Here is a 12,386-nt window from a genome sequence, read left to right as displayed (position 1 = left end):
TTTTTTTTTTTTTCAGATGGGGTCTTACTCTGTCACCCAGGCTTGGGTGCAGTGGTACAATCATAGCTCAGTGTAGCCTCAAACTCCTGGGCTCAAGGGATCCTCCTACCTCAGTTTCCCAAGTAGCTGGGACTAAGGGTGCAAGCTGCCGCACTAGGCCTAGACATAGTTTTTATTTAAATCATGCATCACTCTTATAAGCATACACAAAGGAAAATATAATCAAAATATGTTAGTTAAAATATTCCTGAAGTTGGGTATGATCAGGCCACTACATAAGACTGCCTCTAAAAATAAAATAAAAGAAAAGAAAATGAAATCATAAAATAACATAAAATATTCCTGAAACTTCTTCCCATTTCAGAGACCAACTATTTCTTTCACTTTTTTTTTTTTTCTTTTAAGAGATAGGGTCTTACTGTGTTGCCCAGGCTGGACTCAAACTCGTGGGCTCAAGTGATCCTCCTGCCTTAGCCTCCAGAGTAGCTGGGACTACAGGTGCATACTATCACATCTGGCCTGTATCACTCTTTGGGTTTTGTTTTGTTTTATTTTGTTTTGTTTTGTCAAAAACCACCGGTAGAGTTAATTTTTGAAAGTTTTTGTAGAAATAGGGTCCCACTATGTTGCCCAAGCTGGTCTTGAACTCCTGGCCTCAAGCAATCCTCCCACCTCAGCCTCCCAAAGTACTTGGAATACAAGTGTGAGTCACTGTGCCAGGCCTACTTTTTGACTTCAAGTTGTCGTTCCTATTTTTCTATGTGGTATTATCTCCTGCTCAATAACTATTTATTGAATGAATAACTAAATCCAATAATTTAATATTATAATTATAAAGAATTTTACAACACAAAGCATTTGTATTTAACTTAATTTGCTTTCATATTCAAATTGTAGGTCAACTGAAATAGGTACTAAGGTACTAACTTTTTAAAGATTCCCTTCACCTGAATTTTAGATGTGAATTTTTTCTTAAGATCTAGTCTGTGAGTTTCTGAAGAGCAGAAAGCCCTGTCTTATTCGTTTTTGGTCTAACAGTGTCTGGCAAATAGTAGACACTTAATAAGTGCTTGGAACATGACTGCTCACTTACCAATTGTGAAAAAAGTAAAGATGATATTACCAACCAGGTTGTACAGGAGAGGTTGACTGCAGTATCGAGAAGATCTGGGCCTAAAAGCCAAAACACTGGATGATACATTAAGTTATTACTTATTACAACAAATCCATGGTATAAATGCAACACTGACCCTTAAATTCTAATTCTGGCCCTGCGTTCATCTTGGCTCTGGGCAGCTTCTCTTTAGAACCTTGGTTCCCTTACCAAGGTTGCAAGTTAATGTCATAAATCAGTCCACAAGTAACAGTAAGAGTATTAATATTCATAATTGGTAGACAAATAATGTTTACCATTTTTATAATTCATGTTAATTTGATATTTTGGTGAAAAAATATTTTGTGGTAATTCTGACCTGGAATAAGGAAATAATGCTTACTGCACACAAACCTCCGATAATAAAAACTGGTGAGTTTGAGTTAGGCTAATTACAGTGAGTGTTGTAGCTTCCTGTCCTTCCCCATCACTTAAGTGGATTCTCAGTTTTCAGATTTTTTGGAATTAAATTTATTAACTGACTGTTTTGCCAAGATTGATTTCCAACATAGAATCTGATATATCAAGTCATAATCTGGTCTAACATGCCTGTGGTGCCCTCGGCCCTGCAGACATTAGCTAATGCTAGACCATTGGGACTGGTCTCTAGGGAATGCATAAACTGAGACATTGGTGCCCTCGTTGTCTCCCACTTAATGTCCTTTTATACTAGAAGAAGTAGGCGTCGATTACAATTTAAACTCAATCTGCCCAAATTCCAGCTATTCTCACTGTGTTGAGATTTTTGACTTTACAAAGAGGCGAAGTGGGTGACTGCCGTTGATAACAAAGGCAGGAACAATGGGGCAGGCTGCAGTTAAACACTTGACAGGAATCCCAGAGCATACCCAGACCATCTCCACAGGTAAGACACATGCATGCTGAGCTGCCAGGTGTAAGAGCTTACCTTAGCAGAACATAGAACTGGAGAAGCAGAGCAATAATCCCAAACAAGAACACTGTCACCCGGCTGCGTGGGACACAGTGAGTTACATTTCACATTACTCGTTTTGTGATAAGGTGGCTTCAAGAAACCAAATTCAGGTTCTAGTTCATAATAAGGTTATATTGAACTACAGAGATAAAGTTTTAAACATAACAAAGATGAATTGAGGTCCATCCCATTAGAATAAAATTGTATCTAATAATACTTCAGTAAGAATATTAATAATAGCTACCACTTATTGAGTTCCTACTTATGCGGCAGACATTGTTCATACCGATCTCTAGGTAATCTTTTAGAACTTTGGTTCCTTTACCATGACTGTAAATTAATGCTATAAGAGTTATTAATATTTGTAATTGTTAGACAAATGTAGCAAACATTTTACATGCAATATCTCATTTAATATGCACAAAATCCTATGAGATAGAGACTGTGGTTCCCCATTTTATAAATGAGGAAACTGAGACTCAGGGTTTTTTGGTTTGTTTTTGTTTCTGTTTTTTTGAGGCAGGGCCTCACTCTTGTCACCTGGGCCTCTGTGCAGTGGTTCGATCCTAGCTCACTGTAACCTCCAACTCCTAGGCTCAGGCGATCCTCCTGACTCCACTTCTTGAGTATCTGGGACTACGGGCACACGCCACCACACCCAGCTGATTTTTAAATTTTTCATGGAGACGTGGTCTCACCATGTTGCTCAAGCTTGTCTTGTATTCCCATCCTCAAGATATCCTCCTGCCTCGGCCTCCCAAAGTGCTGGGATTACAGGCTTGAGCCACGATGCCTGGCCTGAGACTCAGTTAAGTTTTGAGTGTCTTGTCCAAGGACAAACACCTAGTCGTAAGTGGTACGGCTAGAATTTGAACCCAGGTCTGAGGCCACACCCCTAGGTTCTGCTAGCTCTGTCTCCAGCCAGAAGATTCACATTGACTATAACTAATAAAGTGAGAGTTAACCTACTTACCACAGTGTGCACAACCAAATGAAGATTGCTGTTACTGCTCAAAACATTTTTGAAATTTAATTACACGTATATAGTTTCTGTGTCACATAAGAAAATCTTCCTCATTAACTAGTAGTTCTCTCTTTTCTTCACTATAAACTATATTATTCACCTTATTTATTTTATTGGGTTTATCACTGAACAACTTTAGAGCATTTGTAGAAATCAAATATACCCTCCAAAGACAAAGATTTCTCCCCAGTGAAGGTACTCAAATGAATATGCGATTTCAAAATATACCCCCAAGAGTATTTAAAGCAATGGCAGCATTGTTGGAACAAGAATATAGCTACATGCTTAAAGTTACTATTTTGAAAGGAATAGTGTCCTTTTAGAGATGTACATTCTGAGAGGTGGTAAGGTCACATTTCACAGTCAACCAACACAGGTTTAATCATCTTGAGCATCCTAAAATGTGACAAAGAAAGCCAAACAGAATTACTATTCATGAAAAGTTAATGTTTTAAAAACGGGCTTAAAACTTAAAGGACCATTTATTTTAAAATTAAAAGTAAATTTTGGTGAAATCTCAAAACTGCCTCAGAAAGAAATGAACTAACTCCTTATTATCACAGCTGAGGAGAGACACTTACAGCCTGAGCCGGTGAGTTCCTGGCAGCCAGCAGTGCAAGTGATAGGCCGTGTGGGCCAAACAGAAGTGAATCATGGTGACGCTGGTCCCAGAGCACCTGGAGTGAGGCAAGGAGGATCCAGGACAGTCCCGTTAGAGCTTCCAAACTTCTTCTGCATCCATTCATCACCTGCTGTGCGCCCGGCGCGCGCATACACACACACAGCAGGGATACAGAGGAAGTACTTTCCCTGGGGGAGGAACAGATCCTAGTTCTTTTTTTTGGAAGATTTTAGTTCTTTTAAACCTACCTTGGGCTACACTAGGAGCTCACTGTAACCTTAACTCTTCTGCAGCTTAGTCTGAGCTCAAGTTGGCTGTGTTCACAGTGAGTTAATGGAACTATGCTGGATATTTGAGACAGGTTATGAACATGACAGGGAGGAAAGAGCTTCCTTTATGCTGAGAGATCAGCTTCCCCAGCCCCCTCCCTATCCCTTGGGAATCACCTGGAAACTTGAGCTCATCCCCCAGGACAGAGCTCAAGCTCTTTGTTCCATCCTTCCCTGAACTCTGCTTCAGGACCACAGGCAGCTCCCTTCAGGACCCACACCTCATGATCTCAGCCTCACCGTTCTTCCATCTCACTCTCTCTGGGGACTGTCACCTGACACCTGAGATGGTGCAGCTGGGACTGACACGGAGCACCAGCTGAACCCAGCCCCTCCACCACAGTCCTCGAGAGCATGTTCAGTGGCTGGCAGATACCCTGATTTCTCTGTAGGGCCCAGAGTACTGTGGGGATGTTGCATTTGTCACTACCCCATAATACCACAGGTGCTGGGCATGGTGGCTCACGCCTGTAATCCCAGCACTTTGGGAGGCCGAGGCAGGAAGATCGCTTGAGGCCAGGAGTTTGAGACCAGACTGAGAAACATGGCAAGACCCTGTCTTTACAAAAAATAAAAAAACAGAATTAGCCAGCCATGGGGTTGCACGACTGTGGTCCCAGCTACTCAGGAGACTGAGGCAGGAGGATCATGTGAGCCCAGCAGTTTGAGGTTGCAGTGACCTGTGATCATGACACTGCACTCTAGGCTGGAAGACAAAATGAGACCCTGTCTCAAATAAGAAAAACAAAAACCAAAGACTGAGAATTTAACCCATTATTTCTTTTTTGAGTTGTAATGGTGAAAAATTAGAAAAATCTGAATGTCCAATGGTAGAGGATTAACTGCAAAAGCTAAGTAACTATAGATCACTATTTGAAACATGCCAAATGCTTTTGGCCAAATTATTTTTTATGGTGAGGATTAAATGATAACATATGTGACAAGTATTAAAAGCTGAAAAGTACTGTACAACTATTGGTTTATTGTCAGTTGCTATATTTCTTTTTTTTTATTTTCCTTTTGAGACAGGGTCTCACAGCCTTGAATTCCTGGGCTCAAGCAATCCTCCTGCCTCAGCCTCCCGAGTAGCTAGGATTACAGGCATGCGCTACCATGCCTGGCTAATTTTGTTTTTAATTCTCTGTAGAGATGGTGTCTCGCTATGTGGCCCAGGCTGGTCTCCAACTCCTGGCCTCCATTTGCTATATGTCTATGTTAATTCTAAAAATGCTTCAGGCTGGGCGAGGTGGCTCATACCTATAATCCTAGCACTTTGGGAAGCCAAGGTGGGAGGATCAGTTGAGGGCAAGGGTTCTAGACTAGCCTGAGCAAGAACAAGACCCTGTCTCTACAAAAAGACAGAAAAATTAGCTGGGCATGGTGGCACATGCCTTTAGTCCCAGCTGCTTGGGAGGCTAAGGCAGGAGGATTGCTTGAGCCCAGGAGTTTCAGGTCATGCTGAGCTGTTATGACGCCACTGCACTCTAGCCTAGGTGACAGAGCAAGACAATGTCAGAAAGGGAGGGAGGGAGGGAGGGAGAAAGGAAGGAAGGGAGGGAGGAAGGAAGGAAGGGAGGGAGGAAGGAAGAAAGGAGAAAAGAAAGAAAGAAAAGAGAAAATAAATTAGAAGACAGGTCCAGATGCTTCAGCTCTGTGTGATAGGCCTTTCCAAAGAACAGAGAAAATAGAAGGCAAAAAATCAATGAAATAATTCAAAGACATTTTCCAGAACTGAAAGCTATGAGTTTTGAGATTGAAGGGGCCTGCTGAGTGCCCAGCTCAGTGGATGGAAACAGAGCTGCACTAGAGGACATGCATAATTTCAGAACAGTGGGAACAAAGAGAAGACCTTACAAGCTTCAAGGCAGGAAAAAAATAAGTGATATTCAGAGGCTCCAGAACTATAAGTGACTTTGGATGTCCACTGTTAACACTGGAATCTGGAAGAAGCAATGCTTTCAAAATTCTGGGGAAAGATGATTTTCAACATACACTAGAAGGAAACTATATTGGGAAGTTTGGGAGAGGGTAGTGAGGAGGTATGAGAGCTAATCCTCATGGATCACAAAAGAAAGTCAATAGGTGATTTAATTTGGATAAATTGTTTAAATTGGATGAATTAAGAAATAGCATTATAAGCACATAATATAGAGTTACGGTAGAATCTACCAGTAGAAATAGCTGAAAAAGTTAAAAGTCATTGCCTTTAGGGAGCTGGAGGGAGGGTGATGATGAGTGAGGTATGGTTGATGGCTGTTGGTTTTTATTATGGGCCTTTTTTTTGCCCTAGAGTTTTTAAACCTATATACATGAATTAGTTTAATAAGAATTTGGTTTTTTGGCAGACAGAGTCTTACTCCGTTGCCCCAGCTAGAGTTCGGTGGCATCATTGTAGCTCACTACAACCTCAAACTCCTGGGCTCAAGCGATCCTCCTGCCTCAGCCTCCTGAGTAGCTGGGACTATAGGTGTGCACCACCACATCTGGCTAATTTTTTTTCTGTGTTTTTGTAGAGACAAGTTCTCATTCTTGCTTAAGCTGGTCTCAAACTCCTGAGCTCAAGTGATTCTCCCACCTCAGCCTCCCAGAGTGCTAGGAGTTTTAGGCATGAGCCACTGTGCCCAGCCTAAAAATTTTTATAAAATTTAAAAATCAGATGTCTTGCATTACTTCATTAGGGTTATGGAAGGATCAATTGGAGTAATTGATATGAAAAAGGGGTTTATATATTATAAACTATTAATGTTACTATGATCATAATGACTAAAAGGCAAAAATACTGTTTGAAAGGCAGGTTGTTACTGAGTCACACTTGGTAGATAATATCATTGTAATCAGTTAATCGTGGCCACAATAGTGCAATCACAAAACCTGAGTGGCATATAACAATAAACATTCATTTTCGCTCATGAGACTAGGGACTGCTTGTTGGTTTGCTGATCTGAGCCAGGCTTGGTTGACCTCACCTGGGCTTGCTCGTGTGTCTGAGCAGGTTGGCTGTGGTTTGGCTGGTTTGTGATGGCTGCGGTCACATATTGAATGGTTGGGTGTCTCATCTGCTGGAGCTATCAGCTCTCTTCCACACTTTCTGTCATCTTGCAGCAGGTTAGCTTCGTGGCAGGAGCAGCAGTCCAAAGAGAGAGGAGGAGTAAGCCTCTAAGGCTGTGGTACCAGTCCATGGCCTGTTAGGGACCAGGCCTCAGAGCTGCGCCACAGCCCCCTGCCCTTCCTAAGTTTCATGGAAGACAATTTTTCCACGGATGGAGGTGGAGGGGTGGACAGCAGGAGGTGAGCTGCACAAGTAAAGCTTCATCTGTATTTATAGCCGCTCCCCATCGCTCATGTCACCACCTGAGCTCTGCCCCCCTCCCCCCGATCCTTGGAAGAATTGTCTTCCATGAAACCAGTCCATGGTGCCAAAAAGGTTGGGGACCTCTGCTCTAAGGCCTAGACTCAGAATTGGCATGCTGTCACTTCTGCCGCATTCTTTTGGCCAAAGCAAGTCACAGAGAGTGAGGAAGCAGATTCTATCCCTTTATGGTAAAAGGGGTGGAAAAATAGAGCCCTTTTTACAGTCTATCTAGCATAATTATTGAAGCCAAATATTTTTATCTCTCTGTTTGAAATGAGAACATGGAAGGACCTCAAAAGATCTGTAACTGAACTTATTTTGTTTTTCCTTTGTAGACATCAAGGGAGGTGTCACAGTTTTCCATTTAGATCAACAACTTCAAATTCCTACCATGGAAAATTCGGAGAAGACAGAAGTGGTTCTCCTTGCTTGTGGTTCCTTTAATCCTGTCACCAACATGCACCTCAGGTTGTTCGAGCTGGCCAAGGACTACCTGAATGGGACAGGTAGGAACAGTAACCAAAAGCAACTTAAGACTGTAGAACCAATAAGGATAGTTCTGTTTCAGAGTATACATTTGAGCAACTGGCCACAAACATGCTGTCCTACTCCCTTATACAGGGACTCAGCCAAGAAAGAGGGCGAGGTATGTTCAGGGAAGAATTGAGCATCTGACTAACAGCTTAGAGAATAAAAGATACAGATTTATATATTGAGAGTCCAGTAGAAGAAACAATAATGATTTTCGAATCCACAAAACTCAAGATTTCTTGTTCCATAGGGCAACATTGCTTTTATATAATTCCACTTCATCCAGGGATTCACTCATTTAACAGTTTCATATCTGTGCATGTAAATACTGTTTTTCCTCCTCAGTGACTTGTAGAGTAAAGAAAGAGGGAAGTCAGCAAAGTAAGCATTTGCTGCTTACAGTTAAATCCACATCCAGCTGGACTGTTGCAAGTGTCCTGCTGATCTTCCTGACTTCAGTCTGTTCCCTCTCTCCACACTGGTTTTTCATCCACATTATTCCAGAATGGCTTTTCTAAAATAGAAATTTGATTCTGTCACCCCCATACTTAAACTTATTTCAGGAGTTTCCCATTATGTAAAGCAGAAAGTGAAAACCCTTACTTTAGCATACATTAATACTCCCAGAATCAGGCACAGATACCTTTTTAAAGTTTTTATAAAAAATATATGAATAAAGGGTGGCCATAAAGTATGCATAATATCATTTTACACATACTGTAATACAATATCAGTAAACCACTTGTTATGTATATGCCCCTGTTTCTAGACTTTGTGGTCACTGTGTGTATGAGAGCTATCCAGAAAGTATCCAGCCATGGATACAATGGATACATGGATGCAATGGCTGGATATTTTCCAGATAGCCCTCATATGTTCATTATAAAAGACTAAATATGTTGTAAAAGAGTAAAAATGTATATAAAATAGGGGGCTGGGTGCAGTGGCTCAGGCTTGTAATCCCAGCACTTTAAGAGGCCGAGGCAGGAAGATCACTTGAGACCAGGAGTTCAAGATCAGCCTGGGCAATATAGCAAGACCCTATCTCTATAAGATATATTTAAAAATTAGCTGGGCATGATGGCATGCACCTATAATCCCAGTACTTTGGGAGGATTGCTTAAGCCAGGAGTTCAAGGCTGCAATGAACTTTGATTGAGCCACTGCACTCTAGCCTGGGCAATATGTATTTAAATATTGCATTATTTAAATAAATTAAACAAATTTTTTTTAAATAACATAAGAAATAAGATATATTTTGCCCATCACATTAACAAAACTTTAAAACTTAGTAGTATTAAGTATCAGAAGTTTGAGAGAAATGGGCTCTTGCATACACTCTAGGTAGACAATACAAATTGATTAAGACTTTTTACAAAGTAATCTGGCAGTATCAATCAAAATTTAAAGTGGGCAGGGGGATGAGGAGTTAGTGTTTGACGGGTAAAGTTTCAGATGGGGAAGGTGGAAAGGTTTTAGAGATGGATGGTGGTGATGGCTGCACTTACATTATACTTGTACGTGTACTTAATATCACAGAACTGTACACTTAAATGGTTAAAATGGTAAGTTTTATGTTATGTATATTTTACCACAATTTCAATCAATCAGTAGATCAATCAGTTAACCGAAATTCCTCTTTAAAAAAAAGAATCTGTGATTATAAAACAATATTAATCATAATATTTGCTGTGCATTAAATCTAATATCAAATCTCTTTATGCAGGAAAGTACAGAGTTATCAAAGGCATAATTTCTCCTGTTGGTGATGCGTATAATAAGAAAGAGCTCATCCCTGCCCATCACCGAGTAATCATGGCAGAACTTGCCACCAAGAATTCAAAATGGGTGGAAGTCGACACCTGGGAAAGTCTTCAGAAGGAGTGGGTAGAGACTGTTAAGGTGCTAAGGTATTTATGGTGAAACCAACTTTGTCAGTTCTGTGGAAATGGGTGGGAAGCTTTCTTGTCTTTTTGGCATGTGTCAATACTGCCTGCCTCCGTGAACATACAGATTTGTAAAATCGTCACTAGGGTTGGAAAGGCTTAAGCTGTGTCATTCCCACGGAAGGTGCATAGCACAGCAACAGCGGATAGGTATTCCTTAGTTGTTGTGTCCTTCATTACGTTCTGAGATGTTTGCATGCTTTTGCTGCTGTGCAGTATCTATTAGAAAATAAAGGAAGCCTGCCTGGCCTGTCTGGGTCCCAAATGAGATAGGCAGAATTGTAAGAGGATGTTACTGTCATCAGTCTTCTAGGTATAAAAGAGAGAGGCAGGTAATTTTAGGAAGAGAAACATCAAGTATTGCTTCAGCATGGATAGGCCTGACAGCATGGCGGCAATCACAAATCTCTGCGCTCATATCTTTATAACAGTTCCAGTTAAGGGTTCAGAAACCAGAGTAAGCAACATCTAATTATTTCTTGATATTATCTTGAATGTAAAATAAAAGGACTTTCTGAAAAGCTTTTCTGTCTAATATTCAGTCAGTTAAATTGTTATAGAATGCCACCAGGTACAGTGGCTCACACCAGTAATCCTAGCACTTTGGGAGGCTGAGGCAGGAAGATGTCTTGAGGCCAATTAGTTGGGTGTGGTGGTGGGCACCTGTAGGACCAGCTACTTGAAGTGCTAAGGCAGGAGGATCACCTGAGCCCAGTAGTTGGAGGCTGCAGTGAGCTATGATGATGCCACTTACACTCCAGCCAGGGCAACAGAGTGAGACCCTATCTCAAAAAAGGAAAAAAAAATACTGACTGCTTCCTGTGTTCCAGGGACTCTGCATTTATGGTATGGGGTGTTGAGAAGCTTTAATCAGATACCCATGTAAAGGATTTAGTGTAGTGTGTGGCACATAAAAAATAACATTAAGTCTTGTTAGTGATATTTTGGTGGAGTATTGTAAGAAACAGAAGTGTACTATTTTGTTTTGTCATTTTATAGACACCATCAAGAGAAGCTGGAGGCTAGTAACTGTGACCAGCAGCAGAACTCACCTATGCTAGAAAGGCCTGGACGGAAGAGGAAGTGGACTGAACAAAGACAAGATTCCAGTCCAAAGAAATCCCTAGATCCCAAAACAAAAGGTTTGTGTGTTTTACCAGGACTCACAGACTAGAACTGAAAAGATTCTAGAGCTGGACAAACCCCCTTTGTATTTTCATTGCCTGTTCCATACATGTGGGTGCCTGGAGATGCCCCTCGTTAGTTTTGTGAAGAAAGGGAGAGTAGAAGGCACCCTGAGCTTATTTCTCCTGCAGTGGTCTTTGACTTTTTAGGTGTCCTGGATCTCTTTTGGAAATCCGAGTCTGATAAAACTGTAAACCCTCATTCCCAGAAAAAACAAACACACGTTCATTTGATGCAGGGGGTTATTAGAAAAGCAAACCCTGAAGCTCTGTGTTACTCTTTTTCCCAGGGGTGGCAAAGGTGAAGTTGCTGTGTGGGGCAGATTTATTGGAGTCCTTTGGGGTTCCCAATTTGTGGAAGAGTGAGGATATCGCCCAGATCGTCTCAGACTATGGACTCGTATGTATCACTCGGGCCGGAAGTGACGCTCAGAAGTTCATCTACGAATCTGATGTGCTGTGGAAACACCAGAGCAACATCCACCTGGTGAACGAATGGATCACTAATGACATCTCGTCCACGAAGATCCGGAGAGCCCTCAGAAGGGGCCAGAGCATTCGCTACTTAGTACCAGAGCTTGTCCAAGAGTATATCAAAAATCATGATTTGTATAGCTCCGAGAGTGAAGACAGGAATGTTGAGGTCATCCTAGCTCCTTTGCAGAGAAATATTGCAAAAGCTAAGGCATAGGAATTCTATAATGGAAATTTTGGACTTTCCCTTTTGGGGATTTGAAACAATCTGGGTATTAGTAATTGGGGAAAGGAATTGTGATCCTGTTTCATAAACTAAAGCTTAAAACTTCGGTAAATTTTCTTTTAATCAGAAGTTGCTAAGAAGAATGTTTTCAGTAGGGTCTTTTTTTTTTTTTTTTAAAGAATGTACAAATCCCTTTATCTTTAAAAGCAAGAGATTAGCAGAACACTAAAACCAGAAGAATTTTCAATGAAACTAGCTATAAAAAAGAAGTCGAAAAAAAAAAATCTTGACTCTACCATATAAAGTAAGCCAAATATGAAAAGCAAAAGTCCATTTAAAATCCTAACTTTGGCCAGGCATGAATCATGCCTGTAATATCAGCAATTTGGGAAGCTGAGGCTGGAGGATCACTTGAGCCTGGGAGTTTGAGACCAACCTGAGCAACATAGCAAAACCCTATCTCTATTTTAGCTGGGTGTGGTGGTGCACACCTGTAGTCCCAGCTGCTTGGGAGGCTGAGGCAGGAGAATTGCTTGAGCCCAGGAGTTGGAGGTTGTAGTGAGTTATGATGACAAAACTGCACTTTAGCCTGGGCAACAGAAAAAAAAAAT

General features: G+C 41.1%; 1 protein-coding gene across 2 annotated transcripts in view; it reads left to right on the top strand.

The window, feature by feature from the left end:
* Positions 1-11,937, top strand: part of NMNAT1 (nicotinamide nucleotide adenylyltransferase 1) — a 34,827-nt gene extending 22,890 nt beyond the window's left edge. For both annotated transcript variants that reach the window (XM_012662653.1, XM_012662654.1), the window contains exons 3-6: positions 7,750-7,920; positions 9,672-9,855; positions 10,891-11,033; positions 11,366-11,937. In XM_012662653.1, the coding sequence (XP_012518107.1) occupies positions 7,806-7,920; positions 9,672-9,855; positions 10,891-11,033; positions 11,366-11,766 (843 nt within the window). In that variant the 5' untranslated portion in view covers positions 7,750-7,805 and the 3' untranslated portion in view covers positions 11,767-11,937. The remainder of the gene's footprint in view (positions 1-7,749; positions 7,921-9,671; positions 9,856-10,890; positions 11,034-11,365) is intronic.
* The last annotated feature ends 449 nt before the right edge of the window (positions 11,938-12,386 follow it).

Source organism: Propithecus coquereli, unplaced genomic scaffold (assembly GCF_000956105.1).
Source record: "Propithecus coquereli isolate 6110/MARCELLA unplaced genomic scaffold, Pcoq_1.0 Scaffold77, whole genome shotgun sequence".
Taxonomy (NCBI): domain Eukaryota; kingdom Metazoa; phylum Chordata; class Mammalia; order Primates; family Indriidae; genus Propithecus; species Propithecus coquereli.
This window is presented reverse-complemented; position numbering and strand designations above follow the sequence as displayed.